At 42.5% G+C, this 22,981-nt stretch overlaps 2 protein-coding genes across 2 annotated transcripts in view; both read right to left on the bottom strand.

The window, feature by feature from the left end:
- pex7 (peroxisomal biogenesis factor 7) overlaps positions 1-14,435 on the bottom strand; it is a 31,673-nt gene extending 17,238 nt beyond the window's left edge. The window contains exons 1-7 of the mRNA XM_024377951.2: positions 14,088-14,435; positions 13,722-13,779; positions 13,437-13,590; positions 13,151-13,228; positions 12,924-13,035; positions 4,262-4,368; positions 3,745-3,858 (exon numbers count right to left, since the gene is read on the bottom strand). Coding sequence (XP_024233719.1) covers positions 3,745-3,858; positions 4,262-4,368; positions 12,924-13,035; positions 13,151-13,228; positions 13,437-13,590; positions 13,722-13,779; positions 14,088-14,193 — 729 coding nt within the window. The 5' untranslated portion in view covers positions 14,194-14,435. The remainder of the gene's footprint in view (positions 1-3,744; positions 3,859-4,261; positions 4,369-12,923; positions 13,036-13,150; positions 13,229-13,436; positions 13,591-13,721; positions 13,780-14,087) is intronic.
- Positions 14,436-16,745: 2,310 nt separating this feature from the next.
- hey2 (hes-related family bHLH transcription factor with YRPW motif 2) lies at positions 16,746-20,050 on the bottom strand. Its single transcript, XM_024377952.2, has 5 exons — positions 19,806-20,050; positions 19,364-19,442; positions 19,093-19,176; positions 18,855-18,936; positions 16,746-18,335 (listed from the first exon to the last, which is right to left on the bottom strand). The coding sequence occupies exons 1-5, from the start codon at positions 19,886-19,888 to the stop codon at positions 17,662-17,664; spliced, it is 1,002 nt and encodes a 333-aa protein (XP_024233720.1). The 5' UTR covers positions 19,889-20,050; the 3' UTR covers positions 16,746-17,661.
- Between the last annotated feature and the right edge of the window lie 2,931 nt (positions 20,051-22,981).

The raw sequence follows: 22,981 nt of genomic DNA on the forward strand, positions 1-22,981 counted from the left end.
TTATATGGCTCAACTTTGCTAGCTAGCTTATCAACAACTGTAACAACGTATTTGAGAGAAAACAAGTGCTAATTGTGCAAATGTATTTGTTTTCAATAAACATTTGGAAACAAAATAAAGTTTACACGTTGTCGACAATCTAAGCCAAACCTGTCTGTTTTGCCCCATAGTTGCGCACACGTCGGTTTTGTTGCTAAACAAACGACCTATCTATGACCAAGTATTTTCAATGGATTCGATGGCAGTTTCTTACTTCATCACCAGGAGCATTGTGCCAATTTCTACCGTGCTTTTGGCACCAGCACCAGCACTGCATCACAAGCAAGATTCATGGCAAAAAAGTGCATTGTGCGCACATTCGGCTAGCAGTCTGTTAGCGGTCTCTTGCTGGCGGTAAGAACAGTCTATTGCCCATCCATCACTCTACTATCATTTTTTATGAGTTTCATCACTCAGTTATTACATTTAACAGCATCAAGTTCCTCGGTGTCCAAATCACTAAAGACTTAAAATGGGCCAAACAATGGCCTTCCGAGTGGCGCAGAGGTCTAAGGCTCTGCATCGCAGAGCCGGGTTCCATCCCGGGCTGTATTGCAGCAGGCCACGACCGGGAGACCCATGAGGCGGCACACAATTGGCCCAGCATTGTCCGGGTTAGAGGAGTGTTTGGCCGTCAGGGATGTCCTTATCCCATCGCGCTCTAGCAACTCCTTGTGGCGGGCCGGTGACTCGTGTTGCCAGTTGTACGGTGTTTCCTCCATCAAATTGGTGTGGCTGGCTTCCGGATTAAGCGAGTGTGTCAAGATGCAGTGTGGCTTGGCAGGGACGTGTTTCGACCTTCGCCTCTCCCAAGTCCGTACGGGAGTTGCAGCAATGGAACAAGACTAACTACCAATTGCATATCACAAAATTGGGGAGGAAAATGGGGTAAAAAAAATTGGTACAAATTTGTCCAAACATACACAGACATTTGTGAAGAAGGTGTGACAGTTCCTCTTCCCCCTCAGGAGGTTGAAAAAGTTTGGCATGGGCCCTCAAATCCTTAAAAGGTTCTACAGCTGTGCCATTGAGAGCATATTGACTGGCTGCATCACTGCTTGGTATGGCAATAGCACCGCCTACGATCGCATGGCGCTACAGAGGGTTGCGCGGACAACCCAGTGAATCACTGGGGCCGAGCTCCCTGCCACCCAGGACCTCTATATCAGGAGGTGTGAAAAGGAGGCCCGGAAAATCATCAAAGCCTTAGACTATTTTCTTTGCTGCCGCACGGCAAGAGGTACCGGTGCTAAGTCTGACACCAACAGACTCTTGAACAGCTTCTATCCCAAAGCAATACAACTGATTTCAATGTTTGCACTGTCTCTATGCACACTCACATGGCCCTACACACCCACACAGTCACTCCAACACACACACTCTGTAACGGCTGTTGGTGGCAGAAGGTGAGGACCAAAGCGCAGCGTGATACGAGTTCATGTTTGTTTATTGACACTGAACACTAAATACAAAGGGAATAACCGAAACAGTCCCGAAAGGTGAAAAACACTAAACAGAAATCACCTACCCACAAAAACCCTGTGGGGAAAAGCTACCTAAGTTTGGTTCTTAATCAGATACAACGATAGACAGCTGCCTCTGATTGAGAACCACACCCGGGCCAAACAACAAAGAAATACAAAACCTAGAAACTGAACATAGAATGCCCACCCTAGTCACACCAAGGCCTAACCAAAATAGAGAATAAAAGCCTCTATGGCCAGGGTGTGACACACTCACTCACTCATTTACTCACTCACACATAATATGCACATACACTTAGGTTGGAGTCATTAAAACTCGTTTTTCAACCACTCCACACATTTCTTGTTAGCAAACTATAGTTTTGGCAAGTCGGTTAAGACATCTACTTTGTGCATGACACAATACATTTTTCCAACAATTGTTTACAGACAGATTATTTCACTGTATCACAATTCCAGTGGGTCAGAAGTTTACATACACTAAGTTGACTGTGCCTTTAAACAGCTCGGAAAATTCCAGAAAATTATGTCATGGCTTTAGAAGCTTCTGATAATTGACATAATTTGAGTCAATTGGAGGTGTACCTGTGGATGTATTCCAAGGCCTACCTTCAAACTCAGTGCCTCTTTGCTTGACATCATGGGAAAATCAAAAGAAATCAGCCAAGACCCCAGAAAAAAATTGTAGACCTCCACAAGTCTTGTTCATCCTTGGGAGCATTTTCCAAACGCCTGAAGGTACCACGTTCATCTGTACAAACAATAGTACGCAAGTATAAACACCATGGCACCACGTAGCAGTCATACCACTCAGGAAGGAGACACGTTCTGTCTCCTAGAGATTAATGTTCTTTGGTGTGAAAAGTGCAAATCAATCCCAGAACAGCAGCAAAGGACTGTATGAAGATGCTGGAGGAAATGGGTACAAAAGTATCTATATCCACAGTAAAACGAGTCCTATATCGACATAACCTGAAAGGTCGCTCAGCATGGAAGAAGCCACTGCTCCAAAACCACCATTAAAAAGCCAGACTACGGTTTGCAACTGCACATGGGGACAAAGATCATACTTTTTTGAGAAATGTTCTCTGGTCTGATGAAAGAAATTGTTTGACCATAATGACCATCGTTATCTTAAGAGTAAAAAGGGGGAGGCCTGCAAGCCTAAGAACCCCATTCCAACCGTGAAGCACGGGGGTGGCAGCATCATGTTGTGGGGGTGCTTTGCTGCAGGAGGGACTGGTGCACTTCATAAAATAGATGGCATTATGAGGTAGGAAAATGATGTGGATATATTGAAGCAACATCTCAAGTGATCAGTCAGGAAGTTGAAGCTTGGTTGCAAATGGGTCTTCCAAATGGACAATGACCCCAAGCATACTTCCAAAGTTGTGGCAAAATGGCTTAAGGACAACAAAGTCAAGGTATTGGAGTGGCCATCACAAAGCCCTGACCTCAACCCTATAAGATGTGTGGGCAGAACTGAAAAAGCGTGTGTGAGCAAGGAGGCCTACAAAACTGACTCAGTTACACCAGCTCTGTCAGGAGGAATGGGCCAAAATTCTCCTAACTTATTGTGGGAAGCTTGTTGAAGGCAAGCCGAAACGTTTGACCCAAGTTAAATCATTTAAAGGCAATGCTACCAAATACTAATCGAGTGTATGTAAACTTCTGACCCACTGGGAATGTGATGAAAGAAATAAAAGCTTAAATAAATCATTCTCTCTACTATTATTCTGACATTTCACATTCTTAAAATAAAGTGGTGATCCTAACTGACCTAGGACAGGACATTTTTACTAGGATTAAATCTTGTCGCCAGGTCACCTTACCACTATACATATCTACCTCCATCACTCCAGTATCCCTGCACATGTAAATATGGTATTGGATCTGACTTTTTCAACATTTCCTGTATATAGTATGCTTGCTTACTTAATAACTTTGTATTTCATATTTCCTATTCTTATTTCTTTTTTTCAAGTAATACATTGTTATTGATTATCCCATTGTTGGGTATTGAGTTTGAAAGAAAGGCATTTCACTGTACTTGTGCATGTGACATTAAAACTTGAAACTAACAAACCAAATATTGAAATACCGTTATGTAAGGTCAAGTAAAAATCCAAACCGGTCCGTGCATCAACAACGGTATATAGTAAAATACGGTTTACCGCCCAGCCCTAGTATGGTGTATGGGTGAGAAGGAATGCTTCATTACCTTTACTCTTCGTATGGCGTAGGAATGGCCTCGTAGGCGTGACAGAGGCTGCCGGACATTCCGTAAGTCCCACACACACAGGCTACAGTCCACTGCTCCGGTTACTATCACATTCTGAGGACAGCCCAGACAGAGTGGGTTAAACAAGTATCCCAAACGTACATACTGTACTAACACAGGCATGTTATTAACTGTAATTATAATTAGGGGAAATTCATATTAATCTTTATGGCAAGAAATGCTGAAGACCTTTTACAACCTATAGAGGTCTTCTCACATAAATATGCAACATCATTAATAACAACGGCAGTGAGGCTAGTATATGATAGAGGTGATTGTACAGTATCTCTGTTCTCAATTCCAGGATGGGTTTTATTCATGGTTGAAGCGTTGGCATTTTAAACCTAAATGTCTTTAGGTCCACTTCATAAACTCCTGCTTCCAAGCGTCAAATTAAATGTTTTGGGTTGAGGTTTTAACAGTGGGGGGGCTGTACTGTAGTAAAGTACCTTGGTACCTGATCGTATTTGCACCAGTCACAGCTGAGGATCTCTGCCTTGTGGGCTGGGATGGCCAGCCTGCACCTCCCTGTCTTCACATCCCACACTCTCAGCGTCCCGTCCCCTGGTGACAAAAGACAAGACTAGATTCAGGGTTGAAAGGGTCACAGACACAGGCAGCCATGCTGTTCTAGTCATGACTCACACTTCCACAGTCAACTGTGCCCACACTCAGCCTCCCTCCCACAATCTACCACAGGGTTTTGGACCATGACGCTCATTTCAAGGGCCACCTCTCCCTCCACAGAGGAAGGAAGGCAGGCAGGCAGCAGCCCCCATTCCCCCTGGCTCATCCTGGATCAATTACAGGATCAGGGACATGGGAATGTGGCCCTGCCTGCCAAGGGACTGCGACACTCATCGGCACAACGACAGCCAGATGGAAGCATTTTAAGATGGACAAGATGCTCTCACTATCCACCCTCCCTCCATCCCCCTCCCTCTCCTCTTTCTTTAACACACACACACACTCAGACCCAAGCTGGAAGGGGCTTCCTGGTGAGATTGTAACAATGGGTTTTTAGGCCACTCCCTCTGCAGTCTGCAGTGAATGACCTCGGCCGGGTGTTCAGTGTCTATTACAAGTATCAATGGAAACCTGCTGCGTCAGCTGCAAAGCCTAATGCTAACTTTATACCATTTCACCCTATACAATTCTACACTACAGAATAATACTACACTACAGCATACTACAATACAGCAAAATCAAGGTTTACATTTCAATGTTTTTTGCATTTCCCCATCTAGTCCTAAATCTACAGCTTAAATATGAATCTAGAGGCTTAAATATTATGATTAAATACTTTATACCTGTACATACAGGTATTTTAATTTGACCTTTATTTAAGTAGGCAAGTCAATTAAGAACAAATTCTTATTTTCAATGACGGCCTAGGAACAGTGGGTTAACTGCCTGTTCAGGGGCAGAACGACAGATTAGTACCTTGTCAGCTCGGGGATATGAACACTCTAACCACTAGGCTACCCTGCCTCCCCAAAGTATAAAGTGTTCAATACATGCTATTACTGTGTATTCATTTGTGATATTTGAAATTAAGACTTATTTTTCAACTCTGCCATTTCCATTGGAAATATGTTTACATACTGTATCAGCATTGGATTAATGTGGTTTGAAAGAAACCCTCTAGACATTCTATAATGAATAGGTGGTCTATTCAAGCAAAACACTTTTACAGCCCCATGCCATTTCCATGGAACACATATCTTGCAGTAAAGCTGGGACAATAAACCCTCAATTATCGACATTTTGCTGACATTGTTCAGTACGATAAGTAGCCCGTACTAGAGAAATGTGAAGTTTGAAATGAAATACGTTTGCTAATATGGGTGATTGTTAATGTGACAATTTATATTTTTTATTTAAACTAGGCGAGTCAGTTAAGAACAAATTCTTATTTACAGTGACGGCCTACCCCGACCAAACCCAGACGACGCTGGGCAAATTGTGCGCCGCCCTATGGGACTCCCAATCACGGCTGGATGTGATGCAGCCTGGATAACTTGATGGCTACAACCATCAAACTAGTAGTAGTAGTTTAAAGGATAATAAATAAAAACTGTGGAGCATATTAATGTTATAAATATATTGTTCTATTTATAGTTATGTCATCAATTCAGGCGATTTATCGCTATATGGATTTTCGTCCATATCGCCCAGCTCAAGCTTGCAAGTCAACATAAGGTCGGGTAAATGTGGTTTGAAATATGTCCAGTCATTCTGGAATAAAGAGTTGGTCTGTTTGCAGCAAAACACTTCTACTAATTAATCTCATTGATCTGTGGTCATCCACTTGGAAGAGCAACTCATTTCATTTTAAAGCGGTGTGGAGCCGGTCACAAGGCATTGCCTTAACTTCTTTGGCATCTCTTCTGTGAAGTCCATCTAAATTTGGAAAAAGTCATCCAAATCTAGGTGAAATACGTGCATACTGAGCTTTACTCTCTGTCCTAGTCTGCACAGCATCACAGCATTATGCTAAACCACGTCGCTCTCAATGTCATGGAACACTGGTCACTTTAATGGTTACAAACCCACTTCATATGTATATACTGTATTCTAGTCAAGGCCTATCCTATTTAACTAGTGCTGTACATATACCATTCCATCCTACGTATTCTACAGATATACTAAACTGAACAAAAATATGAACCCAACATGTAAAGTGTTGGTCCCATGTTTCATGAGCTGAAATAAAAGATCCCAGAAATGTTCCATATGCACAAAAAGCTTATTTGTCTCAAATTTTGCACACTTTTTTTTTTACACCCCTGTTAGTGAGCATTTCTCCTTTGCCAAGATAATCCATCCACCTGACAGGTGTGGCATATCAAGAACTGATCAAACAGCATGATCATTACATAGGTGCACCTTGTGTTGGGGACAATAAAATGCCACTCTAAAATGTGAAGTTTTGTCACCCAACACAATGCCTCAGATGTCTCAAGTTTTGAGGGAGCATGCAATTTGCATGCTGACTGGAGGAATGTCCACCAGAGCGTTTGCCAGAGAATTTAATGTTAATTACACTACCATAAGCCATCCTGATAGGCTGGGCCTGGCTCCCCAGTGGGTGGCCCTGGCTCTGAAGTGGGTGGGCAGGCTATGCTCTCCCAGGCCCAACCATGGCTGCACCCCTGCCCAGTCATGTGAAATCCATGGAGGCCACTGTGTTTTTGGGGACCTTCAATGCTGCACACATTTTTTGGTACCCTTCCCCAGATCTGTGCCTCGACACAATCCTGTCTCGGAGCTCTACGGACAATTCCTTCGACCTCATGGCTTGGTTTTTGCTCTGATATGCACTTTCAACTGTGGGATCTTACATACAGTGCATTTGGAAAATGTTCAGACCCCTCGACTTTTTCCACATTTTGTTACAAATGTATTTAACATAAAGAACTGAAATATCACATTTACATAAGTATTCAGACCCTTTACTCAGTACTTTGTTGAAGCACCTTTTAGCAGAGATTACAGCCTTGAGTCTTCTTGTTATGACGCTACAAGCTTGGCACACATGGATGTGGGGAGTTTCTCCCATTTTTCTCTGCAGATCCTTTCAAGCTCTTTCAGGTTGGATGGGGAGTGTCGCTGCACAGCTATATTCAGGTCTCTGGCTTAATTTTTGCTTTGACATGCACTGTCAACTGTGAGACCTTAAATAGATGTGTGTGTGCCTCCCCAAATCATGTCCAATCAATTGAATTTACCACAGGTGGACTCCAATCATAGCAAAGGGTTTGAATACTTGTGTAAATAAGATATTTCTGTAAGCAAATGATTTAATACATTTTAGAATAAGGCTGTAATGTAACAATGTGGAAAAGGGAAAGGGGTCTGAATGCTTTCTGAATGCACTGTATACACACACACTGTCAAACGTTTGGACACACCTACTCATTCAAGGGTTTTTCTTTATTTTGTAAATAAAGAATTGTAGAATAATAGTGAAGACATCAAAACTATGAAATAACACATATGGAATCATGTAGTAACCAATAACGTGTTGCCTTGATGACAGCTTTGCATACTCTTGGCATTCTCTCAACCAGCTTTACCTGGAATGCTTTTCCAACAGTCTTGAATGTGTTCCCACATATGCTGAGCACTTGTTGGCTGCTTTTCGTTCACGCTGTGGTCCAACTCATCCCAAACCATCTCAATGGGGTTGAGGTTGGGTGATTGTGGAGGCCAGATTATATGACACAGCACTCCATCACTCTCCTTATTGGTCAAATAGCCCTTACACAGCCTGGAGGTGTGATGGGTCATTGTCTTCTTGAAAAACAAATGACAGCCCCACTAAGCGCAAACCAGATGGGATGGCAAATCGCTGTGGAATACTGTGGTAGCCATGCTGAAGTAGCCAAGTGTGCCTTGAATTCTAAATGAATCTGTCCACTTTACGTTCCCATTAACGAAGAGAGGCAGCAACTCACAGACTAACTCCCACTGTCACTCCTATTGACTGAAACCACTGCAGAAATGAATTCCTTGATGGCTTTTCAGGACGCAGCGGAACAAAAAAAACATTGCCAATTACGAAAGTGAATCACGGCGAAAGGGAGGAGATGAATGAAAATTGTTAAAGAGTTTCTGAGCGATTAGTTAGGTCAATATTCAGTGGTTGGGATGACCTAGATGCTGGTGTTTGATAGCAACTTTGCTTTTTTTGGTTCGCTCAGGGCTCGACTCACATTTTTAATTACAGTGAAATGGATCCATGGTGGAGATTGCAGCCTCACAAAGCCACTTGCCTGTAAAGCTCTCCTTCATCCCTGCCAAGATGCTGCAAGCAGGCAGGGCTTGTCGCCGTGGCCCATCTTGGAGGAGCGAGAGAGAGAATATGGGAGTTCCAGATAAGCACTAATCAGCAAGTGTCAGCATTGTGTGCCTCACCCCCGGGGATGTTGAGCAGAGGCTGTGTACGTTTTGGTTCTACAAAGCTGTATTTATAATAACATTCAATAATCAAGGAATTGCATTCAATCTTGCACCATTCGATCAATTATCAGTTCTAAACATGTATTTGTCTTCTTGATATGCTGCCTGCAGCCTAATCTATTTTGCCTGTGAGCACATGACAGACAGTTGTTGGTCATCGCACATGTCCATAGTCACCGGAAGAGCGCGTACTGTATTAATCCTGCTGTAGAATTAATTACAGCCAGCAGGTGAAACAAACAACCAAAAAAATAACGAGTCACTCAGAAAAACTAGTCATGACTATCGAGTGAGTAAAAAGAGTCATTCAAAAATAACGAATTGTTCGTGAACAGCACATCACTTACCCACGTGTGTCTGCTTTTAAGGAACACAGCTTATATAATATAGAAAACGCAGTCATCCATTTATATGGCACTGATATATCCCTAAAAAACCTAGCCAATCCAGAGTTTGCGTAACCGAGTGTGGATTTAAATACTGTGCTTTTGGAAAGCTGTAAGGCAGCTTTGACAATACGCAGTTCTGGATCAAGTGTCTAACTGCAGGTTCTGGCTTCTGCGGGTGTGGGGTTACCACCAGATCTCCCTCACGTCGCATCTATTACTATGTACCCCTGCTGAGGCAGCATCCTGCAAACCTCTCTCTCCCATCTCCTCTCGCATCCCATGGACCAATACAGCTGTGCTGTGGGATCTGTGTGCATGCCTCACAGCCCTCCTATTGATTTTCACCCACTTCTCATTACCTGCTTGGTAACACCTTCAGTGTCAAGGTTTTAAAAGGAAAACGGGGACCTTCCATCAACACTTCGATGTGTTATCATAGCTAATGGCTCTCGGGGTAGGCTGCCTTACTGAGCGAGATGCAGAGAGCGAAGGATAAGATAACCTACCAGGGTCTGTGTGTGTGTGTGTAGTGGGGTGAGGGGGCTAGCCCCTGAAGCTAGGTAAAAAATGTCTCACACACTAAAACCATTGTCTTCACAATTATGATATTGTTCTACTGTGCCCCATTCATGGCAGATCATTGGGGGATCATGTGCAGTGTATATTAAGGAAGAAATACGCAACATCATCATGGGGTAAAAATCTGGTACATTTGACCAGATGTATCATATTTTGATATCAAACCAGCGGCGAGCACCAGAACAGATATGATTATGTGATTTCAGTCAATCTTCACACACACTGAACAAAAATATAAACGCAACATGCAACAATTTCAACATGTTTACTGAGTTGCAATTCGTAGAAGGAAATCAACCAATTGATATGAATTCATTAGGCCCGAATCTATGGATTTCACATGACAGGGAATACGGATATGTATCTGTTGGTCACAGATACCTTAAAAAAAGGTAGGGGTGTGATCAGAAAACCAGTCAGTATCTGGTATGACCACTACTTGCCCCATGCAGCACGACACATGTGCTTCGCATACAGTTGATTGTGGCCTGTGAAATGTTGTCCCATTCCTCATCAATGGCTGTGCCAAGTTGCTGGATATCGGCAGGAACTGGAACATGCTGTCGTACACGTTGATCCAGAGCATCCCAAACATGCTCAGTGGGTGCCATGTCTGGTGAGTATGCAGGACATGGAAGAACTGGGATATTTTCAGCTTCCAGGAATCGTGTACAAATTGCTATGACATGGGGCTGTGCCTTATCATAGTGAAACATGAGGTGATGCGGCGGATAAATGGCACAACAATTGGCTTCCGGATCTCATCATGGTATCTCTGTGCATTCAAATTGTCATCGATAAAATGCAATTGTGTTCATTGTCTGTAGCTTATGCCTGCCCATACCATAACCCCACCAACACTATGGGGCACTCTGTTCACAACATTGACATCAGCAAACCCCTCGCCCACATGACACCATACACATTGTCTGCCATCTGCCTGGTACAGTTGAAACCGAGATTCATCTGTGAAGAGCACACTTCTCCAGCGTGCCAGTGGCCATCGAAGGTGTGCATTTGCCCACTGAAGTCGGTTATGATGCTGAACTGCAGAAAGGTCAAGATCTTTGGTGAGGACAACGAGCACGCAGAAGAGCTTCCCTGAGACAGTTTCTGACAGGTTGTGCAGAAATTCTTTGGTTGTGCAAACCCAGAGTTTCATCAGCTGTCCAGGTGGTTGGTCTCAGACAATCCCGCAGGTGAAGAAGACGGATGTGGAGGTCCTGGGCTGGCATGATTACACATGGTCTGCAGTTGTGAGGCCGGTTGGAACGTACTGCCAAATCCACTAAAATTATGTTGGAGGTGACTTACGGTAGAGAAACTAACATTCAATTGTCTGGCAACAGCTCTGGTGGACATTCCTGCAGTCAGCATGCCAATTGCATGCCCCCTCAAAACATGAGACATCTGTTACATTGTGTTGTGCGACAAAAGTGCACATTTTAGAGTGGCCTTCTGTCCCCAGCACAAGGTGCACCTGTGTAATGATCATGCTGTTTAATCAGCTTCTTGATATGCCATACCTGACAAGTTCTTGGCAAAGGAGAAATGCTCACTAAAACGGATGTGCATATGAAAAGCTTTTTGTCTGTATGGAACATTCCTGGGATCTTTTACTTCAACTCATGAATCATGGGACCAACACATTACATGTTACGTTTATGTTTTTGTTCAGTATAATTCCCCCAACTCTTACAAAGGTAAATATACCCTCTATCAAATCATTCTTATTCATGATCTTTGAAACGTATTTGACTAGTAATAGGCGTACAGCATTCCCTTATAAAACTACATTGTTCTGATACATCTGTAAAAAGAGAGTAGATTCATAAAGAGTAGAGTAGATTCATAAACTGATAGACACCCTGGTGTTTAACGTTTTGTGTGTTGAATTTCAGTTTCGCACACAGAAAAATGTTAACATTGATACATGAACCCACTCAACCCAGTGAGCATATTTTGGGCAATACTTGAACACTTAAAAATGTTAGATGTTCCTTACACCCAAAAACAATGTCCTTATGACGTCCCATGACAATTTTTTGCGTGCTGGGATAGTACAATGGATTCACATCTTCTCTTGCGACTACTGAACTTTTCCCTGGCTGAACACTGGAACACAGACTGTAGGCTATGACAAGACAGCCCCTTATAAAAGAAAGTTATGGCAGAGCAAACAGAGCCTGGTTAATTCTGATATGGTCTCCACAGAGAGGCTCTGATACCCATCAGGGCCCAAGACTTATCAGCGGTGACAAACCCTGTTAGCACCCAGCCCTAGAGTGCTGCGACTGGAAACTGACTGTGAGAGGGAGGATGCTGTAGGCTAAACCGCTCATGTTTAGATGAGATCACAGTGTGGCAACATGTATCTGTTTTCTAATAGAAACAATGTCATGTTCACGAGCAGCACAAGAGCACTGTAGGTCGCATGATCAGATAAGCGCTCATGCTAAATGCAGGTTAAGTCCATTGATCTTTTGTTAAAGTCAATTTGTTAAGTTGTAACATACAAAACCTCTTTTCTTTGAATGTTTCAGGAGCACAGAAACTGTGGACAGTGCTTCATTGGCTCTCTAGCATAATATAAACAGCAATAATAATGAATGTAGGCCTTAACCTTTTAGAAGCATAAGTTACTATATTCTACTCTATAATTCAGAATTGAACAATAAGAAAATACTTACTATGAAAGGCTACAGCTGTACTGATTAACAGCAATTGTACACTGCTTCAGAGGCAGCGCGCCAGACCAGTGAATCAGAACTAGAGCTTTAGTGACACCATGTGGTTATGGTAAGGCATTACAATCAATTTCTGGATTTAAAAAAAACCTGATTACAAATTAAATCAATTTTTATTTGTCACATGCGCTGAATACAACAGGCAGACCTTACCGTGAAATGCTTATTACAAGCCTTTAACCAACAATGAAGTTCAATAAATAGTGTTAAGAAAATATTTACTAAATCAACTATAATAAAAATATAATAAAAAAGTAACAATAAAATAACGAGGCTATATACATGGGGTACCTGTACCGAGTCAATGTGCGGGGGGTACAGTTTAGTCGAGGTTAATGAAAAAGTCACAAACCTTGATCGACCTAAAGAATTTAAATTCTACTTTAACTAATGAAATATCCGAAGCATTAGTGACCAAGGGAAGTGTAACAGTACTCACCTGATGCTGAAGCAAAGCACCCTGGGATGTGAGGAGACCACAGTGTGCTGTAGATGACCCCTTCATGACCCTGAAGGGTGCAGAGCGACTGGCCGCCACGGCTGAGATCCCACTGTTGGAACAACAACTTCACTCATAAAACAAAGCCATGCGATTTTTCATCCAATCCAGTTTGAAGATCAGTGTGCGTGTGATGCCAATACTACCACCGCCATTTTGAAACACACCACTTTGGCTGTGCGGTCCCATGAGCCTGACACCACCAGGTTCTCCTCCCGGGTCTGACTCCAGTCTACAGAATAGACCTGGGAGAACAGGAAGTCCATCAACTAAAACTAGACTAGCAGCAAAAGTGTCACATATGATAATGCATGGATCAGTCGGCTACAGTAATTATACTGTACTTACAACAGTATTACAATGACGTATTGTAAGATGGAACCCTAAAATTGTATGCTTATAATAGTTACATTGGTAATATGATGATAAGCTCATGCAAGGTAACAAGCCCACCTCTTGTGTGTGCTCTTTGAGCACCTGCAGTGGCCCGGGCTGGGGGTTGGCTGTGTCCCAGACCTGCAGAGACCCGTCTCCTCCTCCGGTCAACAGGATATGCTCATTACTCTCACTCCACGTCACGTCAAACAGACCATCATTCCAGTCAAAACTGCATGAGACAGAGGTAGCAATACGGGGAGAGGATGCATCAGCGTAGTTGTTTGAGTGACTGTTGAATGTGTGATGCATTGTTGTCAAACTGTGTCAGAATGAGAAATTCAATGTTGGAAAGTTGATTACCTTTTCACAAGAGCGATCCCGGTCTCGGTCTGCTCCAGCACAAGTAGTGTCCCACATCCTTGAGAACACACGCACACACACACACACTTCATTAGAATGAATGCAAGTAAGCATTGCATTAAAGTGCAACAAGTTCTTGGTTTCATGATAACACTATGGAACCTAGCTAAAAACAATGGCTGTCATATTGTAATCGCCCGACAGTAACCCACAATAAATACACACTTGCAGTCTCGAAACTCTCAACCCGTCATTCACAATGTGACATTTACCTGAGCCCTGCTCTTCGATTTTGTCGTGGCGAGATTAATTTATGAAATAGTCTACACAGATTAATTTATGAAATAGTATACACCGTTTATTCACCTGCAATCCCATAATACTGGGATGTCGCACACGCCAACCGTGTTGGAATAAACGGTGATATCTCCACTGCATAGCCGTGTCGAGCTGGGAACTTGAATGTCTTCATAACCTCTCAAATTGTTTGGTGAGTTGTACTATGTCACTGCCTCGTCAAACAGAGCAACACATGGTTGTAATGTTTAACCTGCCCAAAATAGTTGTGTGTGCGCATAGTTTTATGAAAATACAATAGGCTACACCGTAACAAAGCTTTGTTAATCAGGAACGTAAACATATATTGTTAATAAACATTCATCTCTAGTGTATGGTCTCCACACTTCCTTGTTTGCGAGATCACCACGGAAGAACAAAGATCACAAGCCTTCTGATTGGTGAGTGATTTTTTGCAAGCTCCTCATTGGTCGAATGGCTTTGAGCACTGATTTACTGATCCCAAATCAGCCCTTGTGTAATTTTTAAGGGGCTTCGATTAACCTCACCTGGGTGCCCTGTAAGAGTGTTTGCCCGGGTAAAAGTTGATTGTATTTATTTTGGAACCGGTCTGACTCCCAAGCGTGAGCCAGGTGCCCCGTTCAAAGCACTTGGCGAAGTCGGCACAAAACAAAGTGACGTAAGAGCAGGAGTAATGAGTAGGATTCTGTTATCGCATGCAAAATGGGTGGCTATTTAGCTTAATCTGCCTTCCCAATGAAAACGAGTTAGACAATTCAAACATGTATTTTATGGAAAAGAGATATAGCCTGTGTTTATGGACGATGCACCATGCTGACGATGCACCATGCTGCCTTGTTGACAAAATGAACAAGCGGCATTGATTACTTTTCGATTTGAGTGGGAGCTCCTCCCTATCGTGTTTCGCCCTATGACATAACGGGTCTTTGCCTGGTGCCTCACGGTTCAGCATAATCGATACCCCCCATTATGAGCAAACGGCTGAACACATACTGAGGCTACAACTTTAATAATTGTATAGAACCTAGTCATATATATTTTTGATTATCTTGGTTCTCTATGGTCCAAATTCATGTCTATGGATTGGATAATGGATATCCAATGGTTGAATTAACTTCATCACAAGGTGGCGACATTGCCGTGGGTGTCTGTAATCACTCACTTGAACGTATCAACCATCTTTTACTTTATGTAATTTAAATACTCTTATTTGTCACCTGTAGTGTACCATTTCAAATGGTTAGGTTTCTTGTTTTTTGCTTGGTAACTTTATATGGTGTGATAAAACTCACTGAAAATAATCACAATGACTATTTTAATAATTCAAGAAAAGTCACTTGTTGCAACTTGATCACAAATGTTTAAAATGATAATAACAATTGTATGACTTAGATCATTTTGTTGAGTGTTCGGCAATTCAGGTTTGAAGTACAAAGTCAGGTATTTAGGCATCCTTACCTCGGCTTCATTTGAAGATATTTAATCAGTCTTAAATCTATGTAAGAACATGAAATCCGTTGAGTTATCGATGTGATTTTTATTTTTGGCGCATAAACTGGTAAAAATATTGTTATTAGGCTACGCGGCAAAAAAGGGGCACATTGATAACCGAGAGATGATGCGTAGCGTCGGACACATTAAACTGATTAAAACAATTTCACAAAATAACCATAATCATATTGAATCGATAAACATTAGATGTGATACATTCTAAACGATGACGATGAAGCCTACTAAAAGGTGTGCAGACCAGCCCAGGCTAGCCCACAGCATCCGCCATTTGACGTTTCTGTGGTTCATGTGCGCCTTTGATTTATGACAGGACTTCAAAGCGCTCGCCCCGGCGTGAGAACCAGTCCGGAGCAAAGCATATAACCCGCGGATTTATGACCGAGCGCTGTTCCCATGATTGTCGGTGGGCAGCAGGCGCTGTTTGTCGTAATCCCCATTCACTTGGAAATGCTGATACTTTTTCTTTTAAGGAATTGAATGGTGTGACAGTGATTTACTAATGTAAATCTTTCTAACAGACCCAGGATAAAGAGAGTGGATTAGGCCAGCATAAAGATCCATCTTGGGAGGAGTGACCAAAGTTGTTTTGCCTTTATACTTCTGTTCCAAACCAGCGGTTTGTCAGGGCTGTTGATACCCTGTATTCGCGTTGACAAGTTCTTTCTCCAAGGGAGAAATGGAACCAGACTCTTTACAGATTCTATTTTTCCCCCTTTGAATACCATTAAGCATTGCCATAAACTAACCAATGCAATCAACTAGAGGTGCAGTCTAAAAGTGACACAACAGACACATGAAATAAATATATTTTAAAATGTCAAGGTCTATATGTCCCTGTAGTAGATATAATTACAGAATAGGGTGAGTTTTTGATGGGAAAGGCTAGAGACATTTTGGTGACTGATTTACAACTCTGTGTATAAGCTACCAGACAGTGCCAGACGGTGCCAGTTATGCAATTATACTTATGTGTGTCTCTCTTAGGGAGTTTTGTTTTGTCTCAAAAACAAATAACAGGAAAGATGAATATTTTCCCTTACCAAAAGACTGAACATATACTTTGTGGTCTTCAATTTGTGACTTGTAAAAAAAAAAAAAGCTTTTAATATGGTGCTATAGTATTGGCAGTGGCACACACACTGGTTCCATTGATCTGTGGTGAAACAAAGAAGAATATACTCGTGAGTGGCCAAATATATTAAAAAAATGTTTAATCAGTGACATCCATAGAGGGCTGTTTGCAATGAAACGGTTATATAAAAATACAAGTTATGCTAGTGTCATTCAACTCCAGTTGGACCTGGGATGTGATTTGTTGTTTTTGTACATTCTAAAGAAAAAAGCTCCTGTCGTGTTTCCAGCAGCAAATTGAAGTGCATCATACCAAATATGTCTTCCTCCATCTTCAATATAGCTTCTAGTTCATCTAATATTCATACATATTTACAAACTTGTTAGTTCATGGATTTGAGTAGATACACACTACATTGATTCATCTGTTGACTTATTATATCCAAAACCTGTGGTTCTTCCTCCAATGTCCTTCATCTGATTGATTGGAGCAACTCCAAACTAAAGACACTGCTGTGTGATTGTTAATCACACTATTTTCCACCAAGAGTGGAGATTGAAGCAAAACAAAACTTCTGCTGGATTTCGTTTCCATTTCTCAAATTCTGAAAATATTGCTCATTAACAATGTGAATTAAACAGCCAATGTTGGGGAAACACGTGCTCTAAAGCAATAGTGACAGTGAAAGAAAATTATGAAAACAAATTGACACTGAAGAGGGAGAAAATGGAGTCTAGAGATGTCTAATTTGAGTGCTGTTCTTTAATAAAAATAAAACATTAGTACATTTTAAGTGGATCTAATTATCCACTCTCTCTCTCTCTCTCTCTCTCTCTCTCTCTCTCTCTCTCTCTCTCTCCCATGAGAGAGCTTGCATGCATGTGCTCTGAATTTGCACACAGACAGAAATGAAATAAGCTGGTGGAATAAAAGTCCATGGACACAAAAAAAGCCATAGTTAATAAAACAATACTGGTCCTTTATCTGTATGGTGTGGATGGCCTCCAGCCACACTGAGACCTTGTAAAAGTCGAACACTTAAAAGGCTCCCACTTCTGTTCCCCAAGGTCTGTATGGTTTGCTGCTGCCCTCTCGGTCTCTGCTCTGCTGTGAAGTGGATGTGGTGGAAATGGAGGGGCACACAGCTGAAGCTACCATAGACGCTGTGCTGCTCACACTGTGAGGTGAGAAGATGGGGAATCCTCCGGGAAAGGACAGGGGGAAAGTCTGGGCCGCGGCAGCAGCGGCCGCAGCGTGAACGGTTGCCGAGAGCGACAGGAGGGAGGTGGAGAGTGGGGGGACGCAGGGTGCCACGCTGCCATTAGAGGGCGCCCTGTGAGAAGAGTCAGTGTGGGCGAAGGTGGCTGTTAGTAGGGCCGAGCCGCGCTGGGGCACCTCCACAGACAGTCTGCTGGTGGCGCTGTCTGAGGAGGGCAGTCCACTCTGTTGGAGGAAGGCGGCGGGGAGGGGGTGGAAGGCTGCGGCCCAGTGGTGAGGGGGGAGCACCTGCTGGTGGTGTGCCATGGATGAGGTCATGGCAGCTGCCTCCCTCTGAGACGCGCAGGTGCTGAGGTGGGAGACCAGACGCACACGCAGGGGGTCAATGCTGTCTAATCCCTCCACAGAGCTCAGGTACCTGGCTACCTCCGTCAGACACTCCCTGAAGCCCACGCTCATGAAGTCCATAGCCAGGGAATGGGCATCAAAATACCCTAGAGAGACAAACAGACAGAGGAGTGACAGTGAAAATATGAATGCCAAGCAACTATAAATACTGCTGGTCCCTCTAACGAGCTGTAATGTAGCCAGCAGCTGATGATGGGATTGAAGACTAAATGGTGTGGGATGGATACACACTGGTCCCCTAGGCTGACCATTAGGGCTCCGGCTGTGCCTCCAGGCATAAACTTAACAGTCTGGGATTGTGCTGGGATGATTGTATGTTTGTTTTGTCTCCCCAGTGCACCCGTTTTTACACTCGCTGGAAACTCCAAACAAACCACCAACAGGGCAGCCTGTGAATGCAGCCTCCTCTCCTCCCACGGATTTATGAAAGCAAACACAATGCAGGGTCAAGTGCTCCTTTTGTCCCAGCATCGCTTTCCCACGAGTTCAACCCTGCCATTAGCATTGATTTCCACTCCTTTAATCTTGTCAAAGGGGTCTGCTTGCAAGGATTTCACTACACAGTATGGCAGAGAGCAGTTAGAAGCAGCCAATGAACTCCTTACCTTTACCGCCAGTGGTCTGCAGCATCTTTAGGTGATCCACTGTCATCTGCAATATTTCTGCTTTCTCTAATTTGGCAGAACCCTGCAAGGAGCAACAGGATGTATGAAGCTTCAAACTCTCAGAACTTTTGAGGAATAAAAGACAGACAAAATGACCTTATCTGTTATTGTTTTGATGAAAATGAAACTTTTGTGTGAGTTCCATTTAGAAATCAGAGCGGATATAATTTAAACTCACTTGTTTTTCAAATGCAGTTGGAACAAGTCGACGTAACTCTGATAAACTATTATTGATTCGATCCCTCCGTCTCTTCTCGATGATCTGGGATAGACAATTATATTATTGCATACTTGAAAATATAACAATTCAAGGCCTAATAATAATACTAATAATAATGTTAACAATAATGAAATACATGTTTAAATAATAAGTAATAAATAATACAGTAATGAATAATAAGCAATACATAATAACAATTATGGTAATAAACTACTCAATAAATAATTACCCCTCTTCGTTTTTTTCTTGCCATAACTTGGGTTGTTGTTGTTGGGGAGCCACATCTAATAAATGATCCATTGCTGTGCCTGTATAGGACAAACATAATCGATATGTTTTACTCAAAATAACATTTTTATTTTGCGAATGAGCAATTATCCAAACCACACAGTTTAGTATGCATAAATCACTCATGTAGCCTGCACTGATCAAGCAAGAGTCTCCTATATATTAAAAATACATTGGAGAGAATTCTCCAAAATTGCCTGGATATGTTTACGAACCATATATCAAGGTGAGAATTTGCACTTGTCACCTGAAGGTTGACACCAGAATAAAACGTTTTCGCTTTTGCTAAACTTTTCTCAACTGAAAGTTTCATCAACGTTTCCCATGTGGCGCACAAGCGGAAAATGTGACTAATCTAACCCAAAGGATTTTACTGAACTTACCCAGAGTAATTATTCTCACTGCCGACATCAATAGTTTCATCCATGTCGCTGTCAGAAGTACTATCATCACAAGGCCTTTTCATGGTGATTGCGAGAATATGTCTTTACTAACGTCTCAGTGGATCGGTGCGCGGCCAGGTAGACTGATGACTGGTGCATATACAATTCCCTCTGTACAGCTTTCCCACGAACCGTTGGAGCCTCATTCACTGATGCAGGGCAGCGTAGCCGCCCACGTCCTGCTTGGGAACACCCACAGTAGAAAAAACACGCCCCGAGCCACTGAGCAATGACGAGAGAGAAGTTTGTGCCGCGGCGCTGGACCAAGTTCCCTAGATAATTGGCTCTGTCCAATTTTAGTCGGCCTACTGTTTAAAACACCCGCGGGCTGCGAAAAGCGTGAGAAACGGTTTACAGCAACGCGTACTGTGACAAAACATACACAGGACATAGCGCACTGTGTCAACCATAACATAACATATATGTATGGCAGGGAATAATCAATTAGGCTACAGTAGCAAAACCGTTAGATGAACTTGAAAAAACGAAGCAAAAATAGTGAATGAGAGAAAAATGTAATTCGTCTAAAAAAAAGATAACAATAAAAACAAAATATAATATTCATAAATATGTTAATGTTGGTGAAATCCTTCATCTTCAGTGAGAAATGATTTCCTCTGAGAAACTACTCCCACCTCTCCCCACCTGAAACCTATTCACCATGAACATGTCATTCCCCAGTTATAGGCCTATATGGAAAGATATAGTGATATACTTTGGAATAATGTGTTGAATAGTTTCCCAAAATAACCAGAATAAATGTATTTTCATAATTGACTACATTAGTCTATGTACATGGCTGACAAAGGGGTGGTGTGTTTGAGAGAAGTTAGATAATCATAGGAAAGTTTTAAATGGTGAAACTGAACATCCAGACCATCAGCAATCCTAATCTGCCCCCAAGGAGTGAAAGGAAGGAATGTCTATCTGTCTGTAGTGTGTATGACATCATGGACTTGCATGGAGAATGTCAAGAGTCTACACCTGGTCTTGAACTGAAATTGTCTACTCAACATCAAGGACTATAAAAAGAGTCGATTGAGACATGGAGGAGCCAAGAACATCTCATGTGAGCTTTGGGGAAAGAGATTTTCACGCATCTGAATCATCTGTTCAGAGATATGGCACTATGGCTGCGTTTACACAGGCAGCCAATTCTGATCTTTTTTTCTTTCCCACTAATTGGTTTTATGACCAATCACATCAGATCTTTTCACATCAGAACTTTTTCAGAGTTGATCTGATTGGTCAAAAGACCAATTAGTGAGAAAAGAACTCTATGCCTAAATCTATGTCTATGCCTAAGCCTATGGCCCAAAGCAGAGATGCAACAGATAGGGAGTGCTGTTTGGAACTGAATAAAATACATTGGGATGAAGATCAAATAAAACACAACTTAAGCAAAATGATTACATTGTAAATATAATTGAGGGCACACACACACACACACACACACACACACACACACACACACACACAATGAATTGGGTCCCCTGCCAGTTGGATGCTCCAGCTGTAGTTAGTTTCCTGGGTTAAACAGTGAAGACAGCGCATTGTTTGGTGCACAACCCCCCCCGTCATGTGCCTAACCCCTGGTGGTGGGTAGCACAGACTCCCAGGCAGCCTGCCAGTGTGATGACTCGTTCCCACAACTCACCGCACTGCAGTGAAACCCAATCGTCGTGTGAGATGCAGCCAGGAACACAGGCTGGGCTGGTGTGACAGGGAGGTTACCGCTAGCCAAGCTTCGCACCCCCCTCCCACTGCGACACCGCTGCTCTTAACCCTATTCTTCACATTGTTTGTGTTTGTTGTTTGCCCATTTGAACCCACATGATCTAAAAGCTTATAAATGCACCACTTCCATAATGGACCTGGGCAACTTTTGACCTTTCACACGTTCATTTATTTTTCACAACTTTGTTTCAACAAAGAGGTGGTCTCTTTGGTGGGATCTTTAGTGAACAGGTTGTTTTTATTTCTGTTTGTGAAATACATTAATAAATAACTTCAACTTAAGTCAAACCACACTACTAGAGGGAAAGTACTGTATCTTAGTAAAATAGTACAAAAACTGAGAAATCAAAATTATTTTAAAAAAATGTCTCCCTTATTTCTTCATATTTTGTCTCCTTCTATCGCCAACAGTGATTCAAATGCTACAGTGGATTTGCACTGTGACCATGGTGTCCACACTCTTTACCTCTTCTCTCTTCCTCCTGGGTCTGAGAGGCTGGTCTCTACTCCCCCAGCTCACTCATCCACACCCACCTTCCGCTGAAGATAGGCCAATTGATCTGTCAGCACCCTCTCATAGCCCAGTGCCCTGCACAAGCTCTCTCAGGTGTGACCCAGGGAATAGAGGAGTAATTAAAACATGTGCTGTAGTCCCTACTGGGACTTTCCCTACCAATCCCTCCCATGATGAGAGTTATCCATACAAGGGATTTCAAACCAGTGTGTTTACTGGAAATGTATTCCTTTAACATGTTTAATGACTAGTTGTAATCAAACCCACCACATTTATCTAAGGAAATCTATAACATTAGAAGGTCACAAAGACCCTTGCAGATGATTTCAAAGGCAGTTTCGATATTATAATTTGCAACACAGGTGGCAAAGTATTAGACAATTCATTTCACGTGTCCTCCAGATCCTCCAAAACAGGGTAAATTGTTGAACATTTACTTTGCCAAAAGGGGGATAAAACTTCCATCTCCCCCACCTTAATCTGTTTGTTTTCACGTTCCATCCTTGGGAGATAGAAAACAAGAGCCACTGATTAAAACCCAGGACATGACTTGAAAACATTAGTTGAAATATGTCTGCCATCGTCGAGTCTCCTTGACGGTGTCTTGAAACAGTATGTCTGGTGTCACCTCTTAGAATAGTCTGAGCATGAGGCTGGTCCAGCCTTGGGCGACTTGCGCAAAGGCATAATGTACTGTGTGTGTGCATGTGCGTGCTCATTTGTGAGAGGGAGAGACTATGTGTTTGTGTGTGAAAGAGAGAGTGTGTGTGTGTGTGGAGACTGTGTGTACATGTGTGTGTCAGTGTGTGAGAGAGTGTGTGCATATGTGTGTGTGTGTGTTAGTGTGTGTGTGTGTTTATTTGTC

Source organism: Oncorhynchus tshawytscha, linkage group LG18 (genome assembly GCF_018296145.1).
Source record: "Oncorhynchus tshawytscha isolate Ot180627B linkage group LG18, Otsh_v2.0, whole genome shotgun sequence".
Lineage (NCBI taxonomy): Eukaryota > Metazoa > Chordata > Actinopteri > Salmoniformes > Salmonidae > Oncorhynchus > Oncorhynchus tshawytscha.